The 14,755-nt window shown below is 39.5% G+C and overlaps 1 protein-coding gene across 2 annotated transcripts; it reads right to left on the minus strand.

The window, feature by feature from the left end:
* Nucleotides 1-2,284: 2,284 nt before the first annotated feature.
* LOC112458469 (SPARC) lies at nucleotides 2,285-14,744 on the minus strand. 2 transcript variants are annotated; one of them, XM_025022112.1, is made up of 6 exons: nucleotides 14,616-14,744; nucleotides 9,573-9,652; nucleotides 6,400-6,627; nucleotides 5,476-5,694; nucleotides 4,842-5,192; nucleotides 2,285-3,551 (listed from the first exon to the last, which is right to left on the minus strand). In XM_025022112.1, the coding sequence occupies exons 2-6, from the start codon at nucleotides 9,642-9,644 to the stop codon at nucleotides 3,495-3,497; spliced, it is 927 nt and encodes a 308-aa protein (XP_024877880.1). In that variant the 5' UTR covers nucleotides 9,645-9,652; nucleotides 14,616-14,744; the 3' UTR covers nucleotides 2,285-3,494. The 2 variants fall into 2 exon arrangements, with proteins under 2 accessions (XP_024877880.1, XP_024877881.1); XM_025022113.1 differs by lacking the exon at nucleotides 14,616-14,744 and adding an exon at nucleotides 10,518-10,620.
* Nucleotides 14,745-14,755: the final 11 nt, after the last annotated feature.

Below are 14,755 nucleotides of genomic sequence, written 5' to 3' on the forward strand. Positions count from 1 at the left end.
ATAGAGATAGAGAGAGAGAGGGGGGGGCTAAGTCGACGGATAAAACGCGATTACACGCGCGCGATCGATGGATATTCGCTGTCGCGACGAACGTAAATACGATTAAAAAAAAAAACAAGCCGGCCGCCGCTCGGGCGAGTACCGATGACAATCGTCGGTCGCGGCGATCGCCCGGGGAGAACGGAAAACAACAAACGGTGAGAGCCGCGGGCGCGGGCCGCGAACGGAAACGACGCCTTCGGCCGGCGTTGATCAGTTGCGACGCTCGTCCGCGCGGAAGTCCCGAGTTCCGCAGCGAAAACCGATCGGAAGATTTACGGGCGGATCGCCGAGGTCGCCGCGCGGGGTCGAATAATCGCGCCGAAACGATCTATTCCCGGGCGGCGGAGGGAAAAGGACGAGAGAGAAAGAGAGCCGGTCGGTCGGTCGGCCGCGTTTGAAAACGGTCCGCGGACCGCACGCGAGCAATTCGAAAAGTAAACCGTTCCGCACGGCCGTTTCTCGAATGTTCGGCGCGGCGCGGGTAGACCGAGAAACGGGGCACCGCGTCGCGTCCGCGCGGCGCGTCCGGGCGGCCGGGGAGCCGCCGAAAACCCGCTTCGCCCCGAGAGTCGGCCGGGCTTTTCGCGCCAACCATGATGATTTAACCTGCAAAGCCGTCGCGGCGACGAAGCGCACGGGGAGGAAGAAACGCGGACGCGGTGCCGGGACGTGTTGTGTATGCCGTGCCGCACCGGGGGAAATCCGCGTGCTCCGTTCGCCAATCGATCCCCCGCCGCGACGGGTGTTACGTTAGCCGTCGTCGTTGGACGTCGGCGCGACTCACCTGCAGGCCGGCCCTAGCCGAACGCGAGACTGCCTTCGCCTTCGCCTTGCCGGAGTCCTTGCCCGCCTTACCGCCAGCCTGTTTCGGACACGAAAATCACGGTTAATTCACGAGATCCAGCCGCGAAACTCCGTCAGGGGACGGAGGAGGGTCCGCGGCGCGCGGGGGCACCGCGGGCCGCCGCGGATGGCCGTCGTGCGCGTCAAAAACTCGCGGATACTCACCATTGCGCGACGTGGATATTCGGCACTTCACACAGCACGAAAGACTTACGAGCAGCCACGAACGACGCCGTCTTCTAAACGCGACGAGCCCGCCAAATGCGCTTGGCGCTGCGGGCGCCTCCCGCGGTCGTGCCACGTGACCGCGCGTCAGCTAATAGGAGCGAGGCTGCGGCCGAGCGGGGCGCCGCCTGGCGGCGAACTCGCCGAGTTATCGCTCGAGCGATAAACGGCTCTCGCACAGGCTCTCGCTGGCTCTCGGCTCTCGGGGCTCTCGTCAGCTCTCGTCTCGGGTGGCCCGTGCGCATCATGCGTATGCGCCAACGATTCTCGCTCGCCTCGGCCTGCCTAGTGCCTAGTGCCTGGTCGTACGTCCGTCGTTCCCTCGACGGACCACGCTCGGGTCGTATGAATAAAAATGAAGTAAACAGAGGCGAAAGCAACGCGCGGCGCGTTCGCTATACCTCGCTCGCGCGGGTATCTCGCTATAAAAAAACCGAGCAAATACCTTAATCGTATTTAACCGACGATCTATTATCTTAACTTAAATATTACAATGATGAGTTATTGTAGCTATAAATATCGTCGGGTGTTGCCAAGCATATGGTATACGTCGCACGAAATACATTAAAATTTAGTTATCGATTTTATTTTCCTTGCGTATATGTCAGTTATGTTTTTCTCTCACAATGTATAAAACTCGTTTCTGATTTTTATGAACGATATATAGAAAGAATTAAATGAGCAGAGTAATGTTTATGTAATGATTATGAAGAAATGTTTTATACATTAATGTTTGAATTATCGATTATAAACACAGATGTGTGTATATCAGATGGGATTACATCATAAACAATCTGTTCTTCACATCAATAGTATCGCGTAACGATTGTGTTATCAACAACGATAGTTCGATTATTCTCGTGGTACACGATATATGTTTGTGAAACGGTATCAGTGAAATGTTATCGATAATAATTAATAAGAGTATCGTGCAATAGCATACATTAATTTAAAATCAATAATTTTCGTTAATTGAAGGCACATTTTTACATTTCGGGGATATGAATGGACTCGTGAATATAAAATAATAAACGAATGTTGTAAAACATTTCGTAATACATTTAATTAAATTTAAACAGATGTGTCTCTGGCGACAAAAAGAAAATAATAAAAGAAAATATGAATTTGAGGTAATGTCAAAGAAATGTGATATCACGTGAAAAAAAGCTTGACGAACAGTATTACATCTCTTTATTGACGAAAAAAGGCAGTGATTTCATACAAAAAGTATCGCATATAGAAAATTGTGCGCTACAATGGCTTCGAAATTATACTATATAAAGGAGCGCGAGCGAATCGGCCATTTTATCTTGAAACCTTTATGATAATACGGCAATATTCTTTCTCGAAAGAAGAATTTCCATAGTGATGAGCTGTATATGAACCATAGGACGACGAGGCGAGCAATTTGCGGGCTTGCAGCGGAGTGATCACAAAATGGCGAACAAGAATGTAAACATCTACCCCCATGACGCAATTCAAACAATTCGAATCTGCGCGTTCGTCGATAGAGCACCCTGTGTTTATTTTTAGTCTCGCGATGTGTACGGGCGTATTCCCAGCCGAATCTGCCTTTCTTCAAGCGCCGGATGACAACTTTCTATCCGCAGCTTGAACAAGTAGTTCTAATTCATCTATTTATAATTAATGAGAAATTTTGTTTCATTCGAATTCAAATCATCCGAATGGTGCTCGAAACGGAGATTTTTTTCCATATTCCCGTAAGATCTTCTGCTTGCCTCCGAGGGGGCGAATTTTCTGCATTTGCACGCGAATCACGTGTCGCATTCGATGTGATGCTCGAATTCGAATTAATTGCATCATGCGATTACATATTAAGCATCAAGGCGCATCGACGAACGTGGGCGTCCGATTACGCGGAAATTCGAATTCTCCCTGCCGGGTCGCGAGATCAGCCCAGGCTCGCGAATCAAATCGCCGCTGGGCGACGACGACGTTGCCTGTATTATTGAGGAGCGATGTCGAGAGTTCGATGGTCGGTTGGCATGGGTTGGCAGGCCGGAACGAGGCCGGTGCGTATATCGGCATCGATGACGATGCCTCTCTCGTCCGCGCCGCGCGGTATCGACTCGTCGATGCGCGCGCGGGGCCTGCGCACTGGCGCGCGTCGGTGCACACGCGCGCGCGCGTACTTTGGCGGGGATTTTTCCCGCCATTTTTACCCAGCCCCGTCTCGCCGTCCCTGCCCTAGCTTTACCCTGCCCAGCGCGTCACCTGCGCCCTTCGCGCCCTCCTCGACCGTTTCCGCGCGCCCGCCGCGCCGTTCCCGCTATTGTGCTCCCCTCGCGTCCCGTCCCGCTCCCTCGCGCGCCGCGTCGCTCGCGCTGTCCTCCTTCCGTGGAGGAAGATCCGGCGCGGATCCTCTAATATTTTTCCTGATTTGCCTCCGCCAGCTCGTCGCACTTGTCTTCTATATCATCCTGAAATCATCGTCATTACCGTTATCACCATTGCAATTAATAAAGTTAAAGCCTCCGCACAATATATGAAAAATATAAGGAACAGATATTAGCGATTAGGACTAAAGAATCAAGAATAAAGTTGGATGCACGATGAAAAATACAGGCAACGGAAACAGGGAATAACACAGAATAACTGATTTCTTATTTCCAATCGCTAATATCTATTCCTTATGTTCCTTATAATTTTCATTGTGCCGAGGCCCTTATATTGCGACGTCTTGAATGTTATCGCTGGATATGCATTGAGCCTGATTTGAATATTCCTTCGTGTAGCTTTGATATCGTCGTTTACAATTCTATTAAAAAGTAGATCATCTGTTCATAGAATTTATAATAATGTTACACACAATAGAGTCCATATAAAGAATTCTTTTACATTTGTATGGCAAGATATTTCCTTTTATCTTTTTTCCTGAGAGAAGGAATATTCTGTATGTTCCTTTTCTTTCTTAAGTAGTAACGTTTCTCAAAAGAATAATTTGCGCGAGATGTAAAGCTTGCTGCTCGCAACTAAATATAAAAGTCAGTTTAAGTAAAAAAAACTACATACAGAGTAAAAAATTACTCGCGTGTGTTTGACATGGTCGCTAAAGAGTGTGTGTGTATGTGAATCTATTTTGTTATTTTAAGAACTAGACTCAGCGATTATCTTAATGTGAGCCTGTCTAACCGCCGTCGCTTATTTTTTGTATGCAGTTAATTAATAACGAACAAAATAAATCCTTATTTTACAAACTTCATTTTCATGATAATTGTATTCATGTGTTTAAACGCGTACGTTAAATATCAATAACATAATTGTGATATTTACACAGAAAAAAAGAAGTGTTAAATAAAAAAATATACGCAATAATGTATAATCTTCTTATAAGAATTTTAACTTTTTATTTCAACTTTTTTTCTTGGTTGAACAGCTATGTAAAATTCCGTTTAACAACACAAATTACTTCATTCAAGCAAGTTTCCTTCGTTTAACGCAATATATAAACTCATTTCAAGATTATAGATCTCTTGTGTATTTCTTGTGTATATACACACGAGTATATTTAAATGTTGATTTGAAACTTCTTTCTTTCTGTGTATATGAAGGTAGTTGCGAAACAGTTTGAGTGAAACGTGTATGTGTCCATCACGTCTAGAAAATTAATTCAAGTTTCCAAGAATCCTCGTAATAAATTAAAACAATTTGCAAGATTTTAATATTCGCTTATATTTCTCAAGAAAAATAACAAAAGGAAGAGGAGGTACCTCGTCGAGCTGCAGACATTTGCCCCACTCGATCAACGTAATCTTGTGATCATTATCCGTGTCGCAGGAGTCGAGGAAGGGCGCGATGCAGTGTTCGAGGGCCATCAAGGGCGCCTTGATCGGGAAGAGCTCGTGCCTGGACACCGATCGGTCGTGCGGATGACCGTCCAGGTCGCACCACTTCCAGATGGCTGCGTTCGCCCAGCGCAAAGTGTGATTGGTCTCGGCCTCGCGTTGCATCTTCAGGTAATGCGACGGCAGTTCCTGACGGTCCGCCAAATCGCGCATGATGTTGAACAGCCAGTCGCGCATTCGCCTAGGAAAGTCGGCCATGTCCTCTTCCTTGCACATCTGCGCGCGTTAAAAGGTTTAGCGTTTATACCATATAAGTGCAATCGTAAATCGTATAGTCGAAAAGCGCTTTAAAAACATTGCTTTTGATATTTTATTATCGATATAGTTTATTTTATCATTTTTAATATCATTTTCAGTCGGGAATCGCTGAGGTACGTCAGTTAACAGTTGCGGAGAAATGTTACTCGATTACGGTTTATTGCGTGAAAATAATGTAGGGTTTTGCTTGCATGAGAATTACGTTCCGTCACACACGTATACGTGACAGAACGATACTCACGGGCATCTGTCGGCACTCGCCGTAGTATTCAATGTGGACATGTAGATAGTCGGGGCCCCTGCACCTGGCGTCACCGGTATCGCAGAAGCAACGCGCCTGATAGACCTCGCAGTCGCTGCCGAAGGTCTCATTGTAGTTGGTGCAGACCTTGCGACGCGGATCGACCTCCTCGTTGCAGAGCTCCACGCAAACGCACTCGGCCGTGCCCTCCTCCGTGTTCTGAAATCGAAGAAATTGCACATACCTTTTTGTTTCTGTCTACTTTAAAAAGAGGACGAAATCCTTACTTCAAATTTCAATATATATATCAAGCATGTTTTTTTACTTCCACATTCGGCACTTCGGTGCACGTTTAAATATTGGAAGTTGACAAAACACAAAGTCTAAGAATATGAATAAACAAATAAATATTGAATTTATAGATCTTGATATAGGAGATTGATTTATTAAATTGATTTAATTTAGGATAAATATATCAGGAAGAGTAGAGAGCATTCTCAAGCTGCGCTTATTTATTTTTGCATGCGTTAAATTCACGAGAAACATCGTCATTAATGGCCTTGTACATATGTACAGGATGTTCTAGGTCAGGTCAATGAAACTCCAAGGTCTTATAAGAAATTAAATTGAGAAAAAAGCTTTTCTAAACATAGATCTAAAAACGCTTCCTTAAAAAATTTAATTTTAAAAGAAATAAAACAAAGGTTACATGACACCCCATTCAGAAGGATAACAATTCCATTAAAAGTAAAAGAAAAATAATTTTCCACCAAATTATCAAATATGTATGTTCAAAATGATGTCCCTATTCATTAATGCATTTTTGGCATCTACGCAATATTGACTCACTGCAGCATCGTGCTGCAATATAGAGCAATTATATTTGACACGTGATAAAAGAGAGTCGTCTTATCGACGACGAACCTTGCAAATACGACCAGCGCCGCAATGTTTGTCCACGCACGGGTCCGCCTGAAGCAAACGCTGCTGCTTCGATCCAGCCTCGTTTCTGCCATTTTCAAGAGTGACCTCAGCCTCCTCCGCCGTCGCCGCCTCCTCCTCGGCTATTTCGTCAGCCTCCAGCATGTTCATGATCTCATCTTGTGCTGGTGCCTCTGTCGTGGTCGTGCGACGCCGATATTTCCGTCTGCGCTGGAAACCGATTAATATAAATTTCGATTAATACTCTTGTTCTTTCTCCTTCCTTCGTATTTTATAACATTTTAAACGGTACGAAATTAGAGTAGAGTATTATGAAACTGTTCGGAATGGGTTTTGATCAGAATTATTCCGTTAATTATTCCTAGAAAACAAAATGAAAATCTAAGAAATAACTAAACAATTCCGATAGAAATCTATTTCCGAACAGTTCCATAATACATGCCCTGCACAAAGTTTTGCTTGCGTTTGCCATTTTTCTTCGAAAGACAGAAAATGTTGAGAATGTTTCACGTTGTGGTGCATAATATTTGAATTATTAAAAAATCTGTGTTTTTTCCTATAAGTGTGTTATATCTAGTTTTATGTATAATCAATGTTACTACAGTATAATATTTTACACAACTTACAAGTAAACCTACCCAAGTAATATGCTCCGATTTCTTTTAAATTTCTTTTAAATACATATGTATGTAGAAGTACCAGAAATCCAGAAATATTTCGTTCATGTCTTTCCATTTTTGTTTATAAGCGATTTTACGGGCAGTTAATCTCTCTTCAATTTTCATTCTTTTATCACCAATAAGTACAACAATGATAATGATAATGTACAAGAAACACAAAATGTAATACAATTAAGATATGGGAGATTTTGAATCGCTGATTACAAATATGAAATAAGATTTGCAAAATTATTTGTCGAATTAATTAAAAATTGAAAAAATATGGAATATATAGTGACATATGTTATAACAAAATTATTTGAGTGAGAAATGATTTTAAATATGGCAAATCAAATTTGTGAAATAAATTGTTTTAAATTATTCAAACAATAAACGGTTCAATAAACGGTCATTCAGTTTCTTATGAATTATCAATGTACTTATTGATGACAGAAGAGTGAAAATTGAAGGGGTATTAACTGGCTGTAAAACCGCTTATCGGCAAAAATGGAAAGGCATGAGTGAATTCTCTTGCTTGTCATTCGAAAGAGCTTGTTATTATTTTGCACATTAATTTTCAAGTGCGTTATTGGTCCTCAATATACATAATGTTTCAATAATTTTTAATTAGCACAGAAAACTACGATAGAGGTTTATAAAATTATTATTTTTTGATCATTAAAAGTTGATATACATGACTGTGACGTACATACATTTACATAATATTACTCTTAAACTTTCAACTGTTTTGAAAAATAGGACAATCAAGATTATTACGAGAAACATACAATATGTCATTATAGAGTCCAAGTTCGAGTATTTCGGCTTCTTGCCAACGTATTTCGTTTCTTTGTATATGTAATTTGCATATAATTGTGTATGCATATAATTCACAAAAATATAAGAAAAGTTAGAAAAAAAGTTTTGTTTAATATTGTTCTGAACAGAACACTTTCATAAATTTTTTTTATAAAAAAAATGTGGAACGTTTTTTACTTCAGCGAAGACGTTATTTTTGCTACTCTTCTACAGTATCGTTCCAATATGTTCATTGTGCTGCACGTCCAGCATACGTACACGTATATTTATTCATACACGTAGCTCATACACATTAGTGTTACTACAGTGTAGATATGGTTGAGTCAGTTCAAAGATTTTTGAAAACTAGCATATATACTATAAAACAGGCATGAAAGCGTTATCGAAAAAATTGTCAAACTGGAATAGGAATAGCCAAGATTTCAGAGAATCTTGAGTATAATAGCCATCTAGTGGTTGGTGAGAGACTTACTAAATGACACTAGACGAAAAAATCACTATTTGTCACGTGTTTTCTTACTTGTATCACGAAAGAAAATCACTTAAAATAGCTTGTTGTTACTTCGCACATTAATTTGTAAATGCATTATTTGTCGCCGATATACGCCGATAACATTTTGTTAATTTTTAGTTAGCACAAAAACTTACGAAAAAAAAAATTAAAAGTTGATATATACGACTTTGATGTAGATCTACATAATAGCATCTTTATACTTTCAACTGATGTGGAAAATGAATTAATTGATATTATTATGGGATCCGAGTATGTCTCGGAAATATACAATATTTTTACACATTATGTGTACATATTATATAAATATATACATATTTTGTATATAAAAATTTAAAATTTTGTAAATTTAATGTTTTTTAAATGGTCTTTAACGTTTTTGTAAAAAAATCTTAAGCTCTTCTGTTACTCTTTTCTGTATATGAAGTCAATTTGCAAAATTATTTAAATAATTAAAAATTAAAAAAGAAATACAATATATAATGACATATAGTATGTTACAAAAGTTATTCGGATAAATGATTTTAAATGTGGCATCAAACTTGTAAAATGAATTATTTTTAATTATTCAAACAAACGATTCACACAAACATCAACAACAAAGCTGAAAAAAGATTGAAGTACTTTGTAATATTGTAGGTAACATAAGTTAGGTATGGAGGATTTTTGGATCGCTTATTATTGTTATATTACATGTTATTGACGTATTTCTTTTTATTTTCAATTATTTAAACAAATAATTTTACAAGTCTTCATATTTGTAATCAGCGATCTAAAATCTCTTATATCTTGCATTTTGCGTTTCTTATGCATTATTATTATCATTATTGTACTTATTAATGATAGAAGAATAAAAATTGAATATTAACTGGGTATTAACTGTTCGTACCGCTTATAAACAAAAATGGAAAGACATCAGTGAAATATTTCTCATACTTCAACATTTATGACAAATTTAAAACAAATCGGAGTGTATAACTTGAGTAGATTTACTTACTAGACACAGCGGAATGCGCGAGAAAAAAAATTTAAGAGAAACTGGATTAAAAATTAGATTAAATTAAAATATCATACTTTAATTTAAATATCTTTTGTTAAACTACAATAAATTTGATAAAATCGCAAAAATTGTATGATATATGTTAGTAAAAGACAATTAATAATACCTGGGCAGACACGTCCACTATCAGGACCGCCAGAAGCAACGCGACCAACAGCAGCTGCAGCTTCGTCGACATTGCGATCTCTGCAACAAATCGATATGATGAGTATGTGCGAGATGCTTCTATATCTTGAAGTCTTAAAATAATCAATCTAATCTAGAGTAAAATGGTCTCAATCCTAACGAAGTTTGATAGCATCTGGAGCAATAGTATCGTTATTATTCCAGACACGTTCCCGTTACTGACAATTTACGAGTCTCGTAAACTATAACCCATTCGTTGGGGGATTGGAGGATACATTACGTCTTCACGAGTCGCTCTAGAGAAGTTTGGTTCAAACGTATAATGATCGAATTAACTATCACAATTCAGGAAAGAGAACTTAACGTAAACTATTTTCGTTCTCCGCCTCTCTCTCTCTCTCTCTCTCTCTCTCTCTCTCTCTCTCTAAGTAAGACTCCAGAAACTTGGATTATAAATCATGAGAGAGCCTTATTTGTCGATCTGATTTCATCTCTCGAGTAGGAATTCACTTAGAAACTTCTGAGAGCTCCGAAATTCCGTATGTAACGCTGCGACAGCAGCGTATCGAGTAGAAAAGTCGAGCTTTTTCTCGGAATAGATCCAAGTCTCTCTCGGTGCGCGCCGAAAGGGGTTAATATCCCCGAGCTAAATCGGGCCTGAATGCGTGTAAATAAATCAGCCATCATTTCTCGCGCTTTATTGTCGCGGCGTTTCCAGTTGATGTCGGCACGAAAGACGAATCACATTTCCCTGCGACACTCGTATCATTTCAAAAAATCGACGACGTAATATGAGCACGCACGCACGCACGCACGCACGCACGCACGCACGCACGCGCCGATCAACGCGAGCGCGGGTCAACGCGAGACCAGAGATAAATCTCGCGGGACCTTAATAGGAGCAACGAAGCGATAACCCAGATACTTGAAAATTAAGTCGCTTCAGATACATCCGGACGCGAATGAGTCTGAGCGCGAGCGCGCTTTCGTGACGAGCGCCTTTTCTTCGGACGCGACGTCTCGTCACTTCGCTCTCGTTGCCTTTCGCGGATGATACAATCGTTTTACACGTCGCTGTCTTCATTGCTGCGCTTTCAATAATGTCGAAGGACGCGTGCATGTAACGTAGCGTCAGCGATCAGTTGCCGCCTTCGTCAGCGGTTTTGTGCGAAACTCGCCTTGTAGATTAGATATGGTTATAGGTAATCCTTTTGAAGATCTAACGCGAGCTACTTTTAAACCAAATATAAATTTTAATTAAATATTTAATTAGAGAAAACGTCTTTTACGGTCGACTGAATCTTGGTTGCCTAATAATATTATTCGCGTCAATTCGATAATATAATTCAAGCGAATAATAGGTATATTATTAGGCAACCAATCCAGTCCTGACCGTAAAAGGCATTTTCTCTAATTGATTATATATCATATCGATCCTGTTCCACTTATCATTATAATTTAAATATTCTTTAGGATACAAATAACGTTACGTAATTAATAATTATAAGATGCTTTTGAAGTAAGTCAACTATATAGGATACGCCAATTCGTAAGATAGGTATGAGATTTAGAATGTTTCTATTATTTAGACTCCAATTATACTTTATCGTATTGATCTTTTTTATTTAATACACAATCAATCTATCGTTTAAACTGTTTAAAGGATAAAAAAGAGCGAGAATGGACTCGGATGAAATTCGCAGTCTATATATATACGGTCGCGGCAACGTAAATATCCTAACGATACCGTATATAGGCGTTAGGTTATAATAAAACACCAGGGTTTCCTGTTGTGTGTTGAATACATTACTCGGTTTACCACCGAGTGTTCCGTCCAATTGCTTTTACCGATTTGAGATGTTCGCAGTTCGTTAAGTCGGCATTTCGGTCAGCTCGTGAATTCGGAGAGCAAAGCACACCATTTTTCCGTTTCTCGCCACCATAGGGAGATTACATGATATACGAATAATCGGAACCAGACACAAAATCGAAACCATTTGTATATATATATTACTGTATATAGCGTATTGATGTGTTGTATCAATTTACACTAAATTAGGTTTCTACATAGAGAGTCAAGTTTTTAAAACAAATTTTATAGAAAAACGGAATTAATACCAAAATAAAAAAATCTGTTGTGTAATAGCTACTCCCGAATCTTTGATTCGAATAACATCTGAACAATATCTTTATGTGCCAACGTAAACAATAAAAAAATTTTATCAAACATGAATTTAGATAAAAATAATAATACATAATCCGCTTTGCATTTCTAATTTGCCAATTTAATTTCTTGATTCTCACAATTCTCTTCATTGCCAAACCGGCCATTGAATCAGTCGTATCAGTGTCGCAGAGATATATACATTCGGAGAAGTTAATCTTATCGAGCATTCGCGACTCCGCAAAAAAATTGCGTAACACTTCATTGCGACCGCTATTAATATACGTAACCGCGTAGCCGCGGACCGAACGGGAGGAGGGTAAGGGTTTCCATGTGACGGGTTAAGGTCTTGAGTCTTCTCTATATGGAGAACGTGCCGGTCGCGATCGTTCCGGCGCGGTCATCTCGGCGTCAAAGCGCGTCCGCGGTGCGTCGCGCGGTTCTCCGGAAACGTCGTCGGTTCTCCAACGCGGCCGCGCGCGTAGGAATCGCACATGGCCCCTTTTTTTTATCGCGCGGTTCGTCGACGTGGGCGAACCGCCTCTGCAAGTGGACGAAAGGAACGAAAGTATATTTCCGAATAAGAAAGAAGCCTCGTCTCCGCTGTTATTTATTAACTTTGCACGCAGTAACGGAGTTCGCTCATCACGTGGGCCAAAACGTGGAGACCGATCAATGTGCGCGCGCAATATACGCAGATCCTCTATAATTATATTTATATTTACGTAATTGAATATCTAACAATATATACAAAAAAGTTAGGAGTAGGTACAATTTATTCCAAAGCGCAGTGAAATGAAAAGCAAATTGCATGCGTGAATAATTGCAGAATAATAGTGAATTTTAATGAATTAAAATTAATATGGACAAATATGAAAATGCTTTCGGTTTTGTTTTCTGGAAAAAAAACGTAAATATATGCATTATAAATACAATAAAATACATATTTGCATTTATATTGATAAAAAGCTTTGCAAAATATGCATGGATAAGCGTTTATACAGTAATGTTCTATCGATATAATAAAATACAGTAATGTAGATAGAGTCATGTTTATGAAAATTTTATTTTCATCAGCTTTCATCTATCTAAATCAGTCATTACGCCTATGAAACGTCTAATCCCATAAAATGGGGAACAAGATGAGGGAACGCTTCTTCCCTATCCATCTTATGTGCCAGCTCCACCAACGCGGAATTAAAAGTTAACTAGTTTGCAGACGAGATACTCGAGCTGAATGCGTTGATTCAATTCATCTCGTTCAATTTGCTCCTCGTCAAGCGGAAGTTTATGCGCAACTTGATATTATTACGAACAATAAAATGTATGGAACGCGTATGTATAGCCCTTAATGGAAAATTGCTCGTAAATCCGTTTCCGTAAAATAACATGGAGAGACGAGATCGCAAGAGATTGTTGCAAGAATTTGCGTTGTACGTGACTCAACGATATTTAATTGATTTAAAAAATTTTCAGATATAGAAACAATTTTATCTGTAATAGCTATATTTTCATCGTTATTTCTATTATTCATTTTTGCTTTTCAAAGAACGATAGATATGTGTGTGCTCCCTTTGAAGAAATAAATATTGAAAAAATAATATGCGTAACGTCTTCTTATCGATTTTAGTCTTGAACTCCCAGGATATCGTGCGGTATAGCGGGTATAGTATCGCGACACGGGGAAGAGGTCGAATGAATGGTCTCGCTGGAAATAACAAGTACAGAGCATCACTTCTATTTTAAGTCGTCAATGAAAAATTGCGAATTTCGCACTTCCAATTTACGCTACTTGTTCACAAGTTGATTTCACTTCATTCATAACTTCGCTAGCACTTAATAACCGACGTAACGTAACGTAACTTTAAACATAACGCAAGATTTTTCAATCAACGATCGTAAGACATAATGACAATAATACGTCTTTTTCTTAATTCATACCACGATAGTCGCCTAAATGAACAAAGGATGTTGATTTCCGCCCCAGAAAGGACACGATTTCCGAGAAATACATGACAAGAGATAAGTGTTAGTTGCGAGTACGCCCACTGATATAAAACGTCCATCGTATGCAGTTCTGCGAGTGACTCACATTAACGCTGCGTGAATTAATACGGGTTGAGACACTTTTCTCGTGGTAATTTCATTTGGAGTACATTCCTTTCGAATTTCCATTTTATTTTACTCGAGCTATGAGATACTTCCAATCTGATAAAAATTGCCAATGTAAACTCAAGAGGCAGAAACTAGTTTCTATACCAGAAAAGCTAGAGGCATCTTGTTAAAATGAGAAAGCCACTAAAATCATCCATGAAAAGGTTCCACGATGAAAAAAGACCCTCTTACAGATTTGAATTCAGATTGCGAACTATCTAGTGGCAGCCTATTTATTTCCATGCGTGTCTATGCGCGATTGTCGTCCTTTACTCACACACATCTAAAAATAAATCTAAAAATAATTGTTTTACTAAATAAATAATAATTTATGTGTACAAATTAAAAATGTTCAAGAATCCCTATAAATATCATTACTTGCAGTAAACAATATATTAGATATTAATATATGCTTGTAAGAGTCGTCACTTGCTTAGATTTAGTATTTTAAATATGACATTAATGTAGTTCTAAAATATGTTAAAATTGATAAGACACGCAAGATATTTTTAATAATCAACACAAACAAGCTTCTGCACTATGCAGTATCTATTTAAATATGACGATTTATATATATACATTAATCGGCAAAGGCAACAGCGGGTAGAGCGCGGAAATATCTTAAACGTAATAGAAACCGCACAGTTTTTTAAAATAATATTTTTGCAAGGCAATGCAAAATAGAAAATCACAAGCCGATCGTACCTCGCGTTGAGTTTTCCTCGCAAACCGCTCCTGTCGTTCGCTCGGCTCTCTTTCTCGGCAACAAAGATCGAGAAAAGAACAGCCCTCCAAATCGGTCGCTGGACCGGTACTGACTGCGTTCGCGAGGCACATCGCGGCGC

Source organism: Temnothorax curvispinosus, unplaced genomic scaffold (assembly GCF_003070985.1).
Source record: "Temnothorax curvispinosus isolate PA1 unplaced genomic scaffold, ASM307098v1 QBEX01008954.1, whole genome shotgun sequence".
Taxonomy (NCBI): domain Eukaryota; kingdom Metazoa; phylum Arthropoda; class Insecta; order Hymenoptera; family Formicidae; genus Temnothorax; species Temnothorax curvispinosus.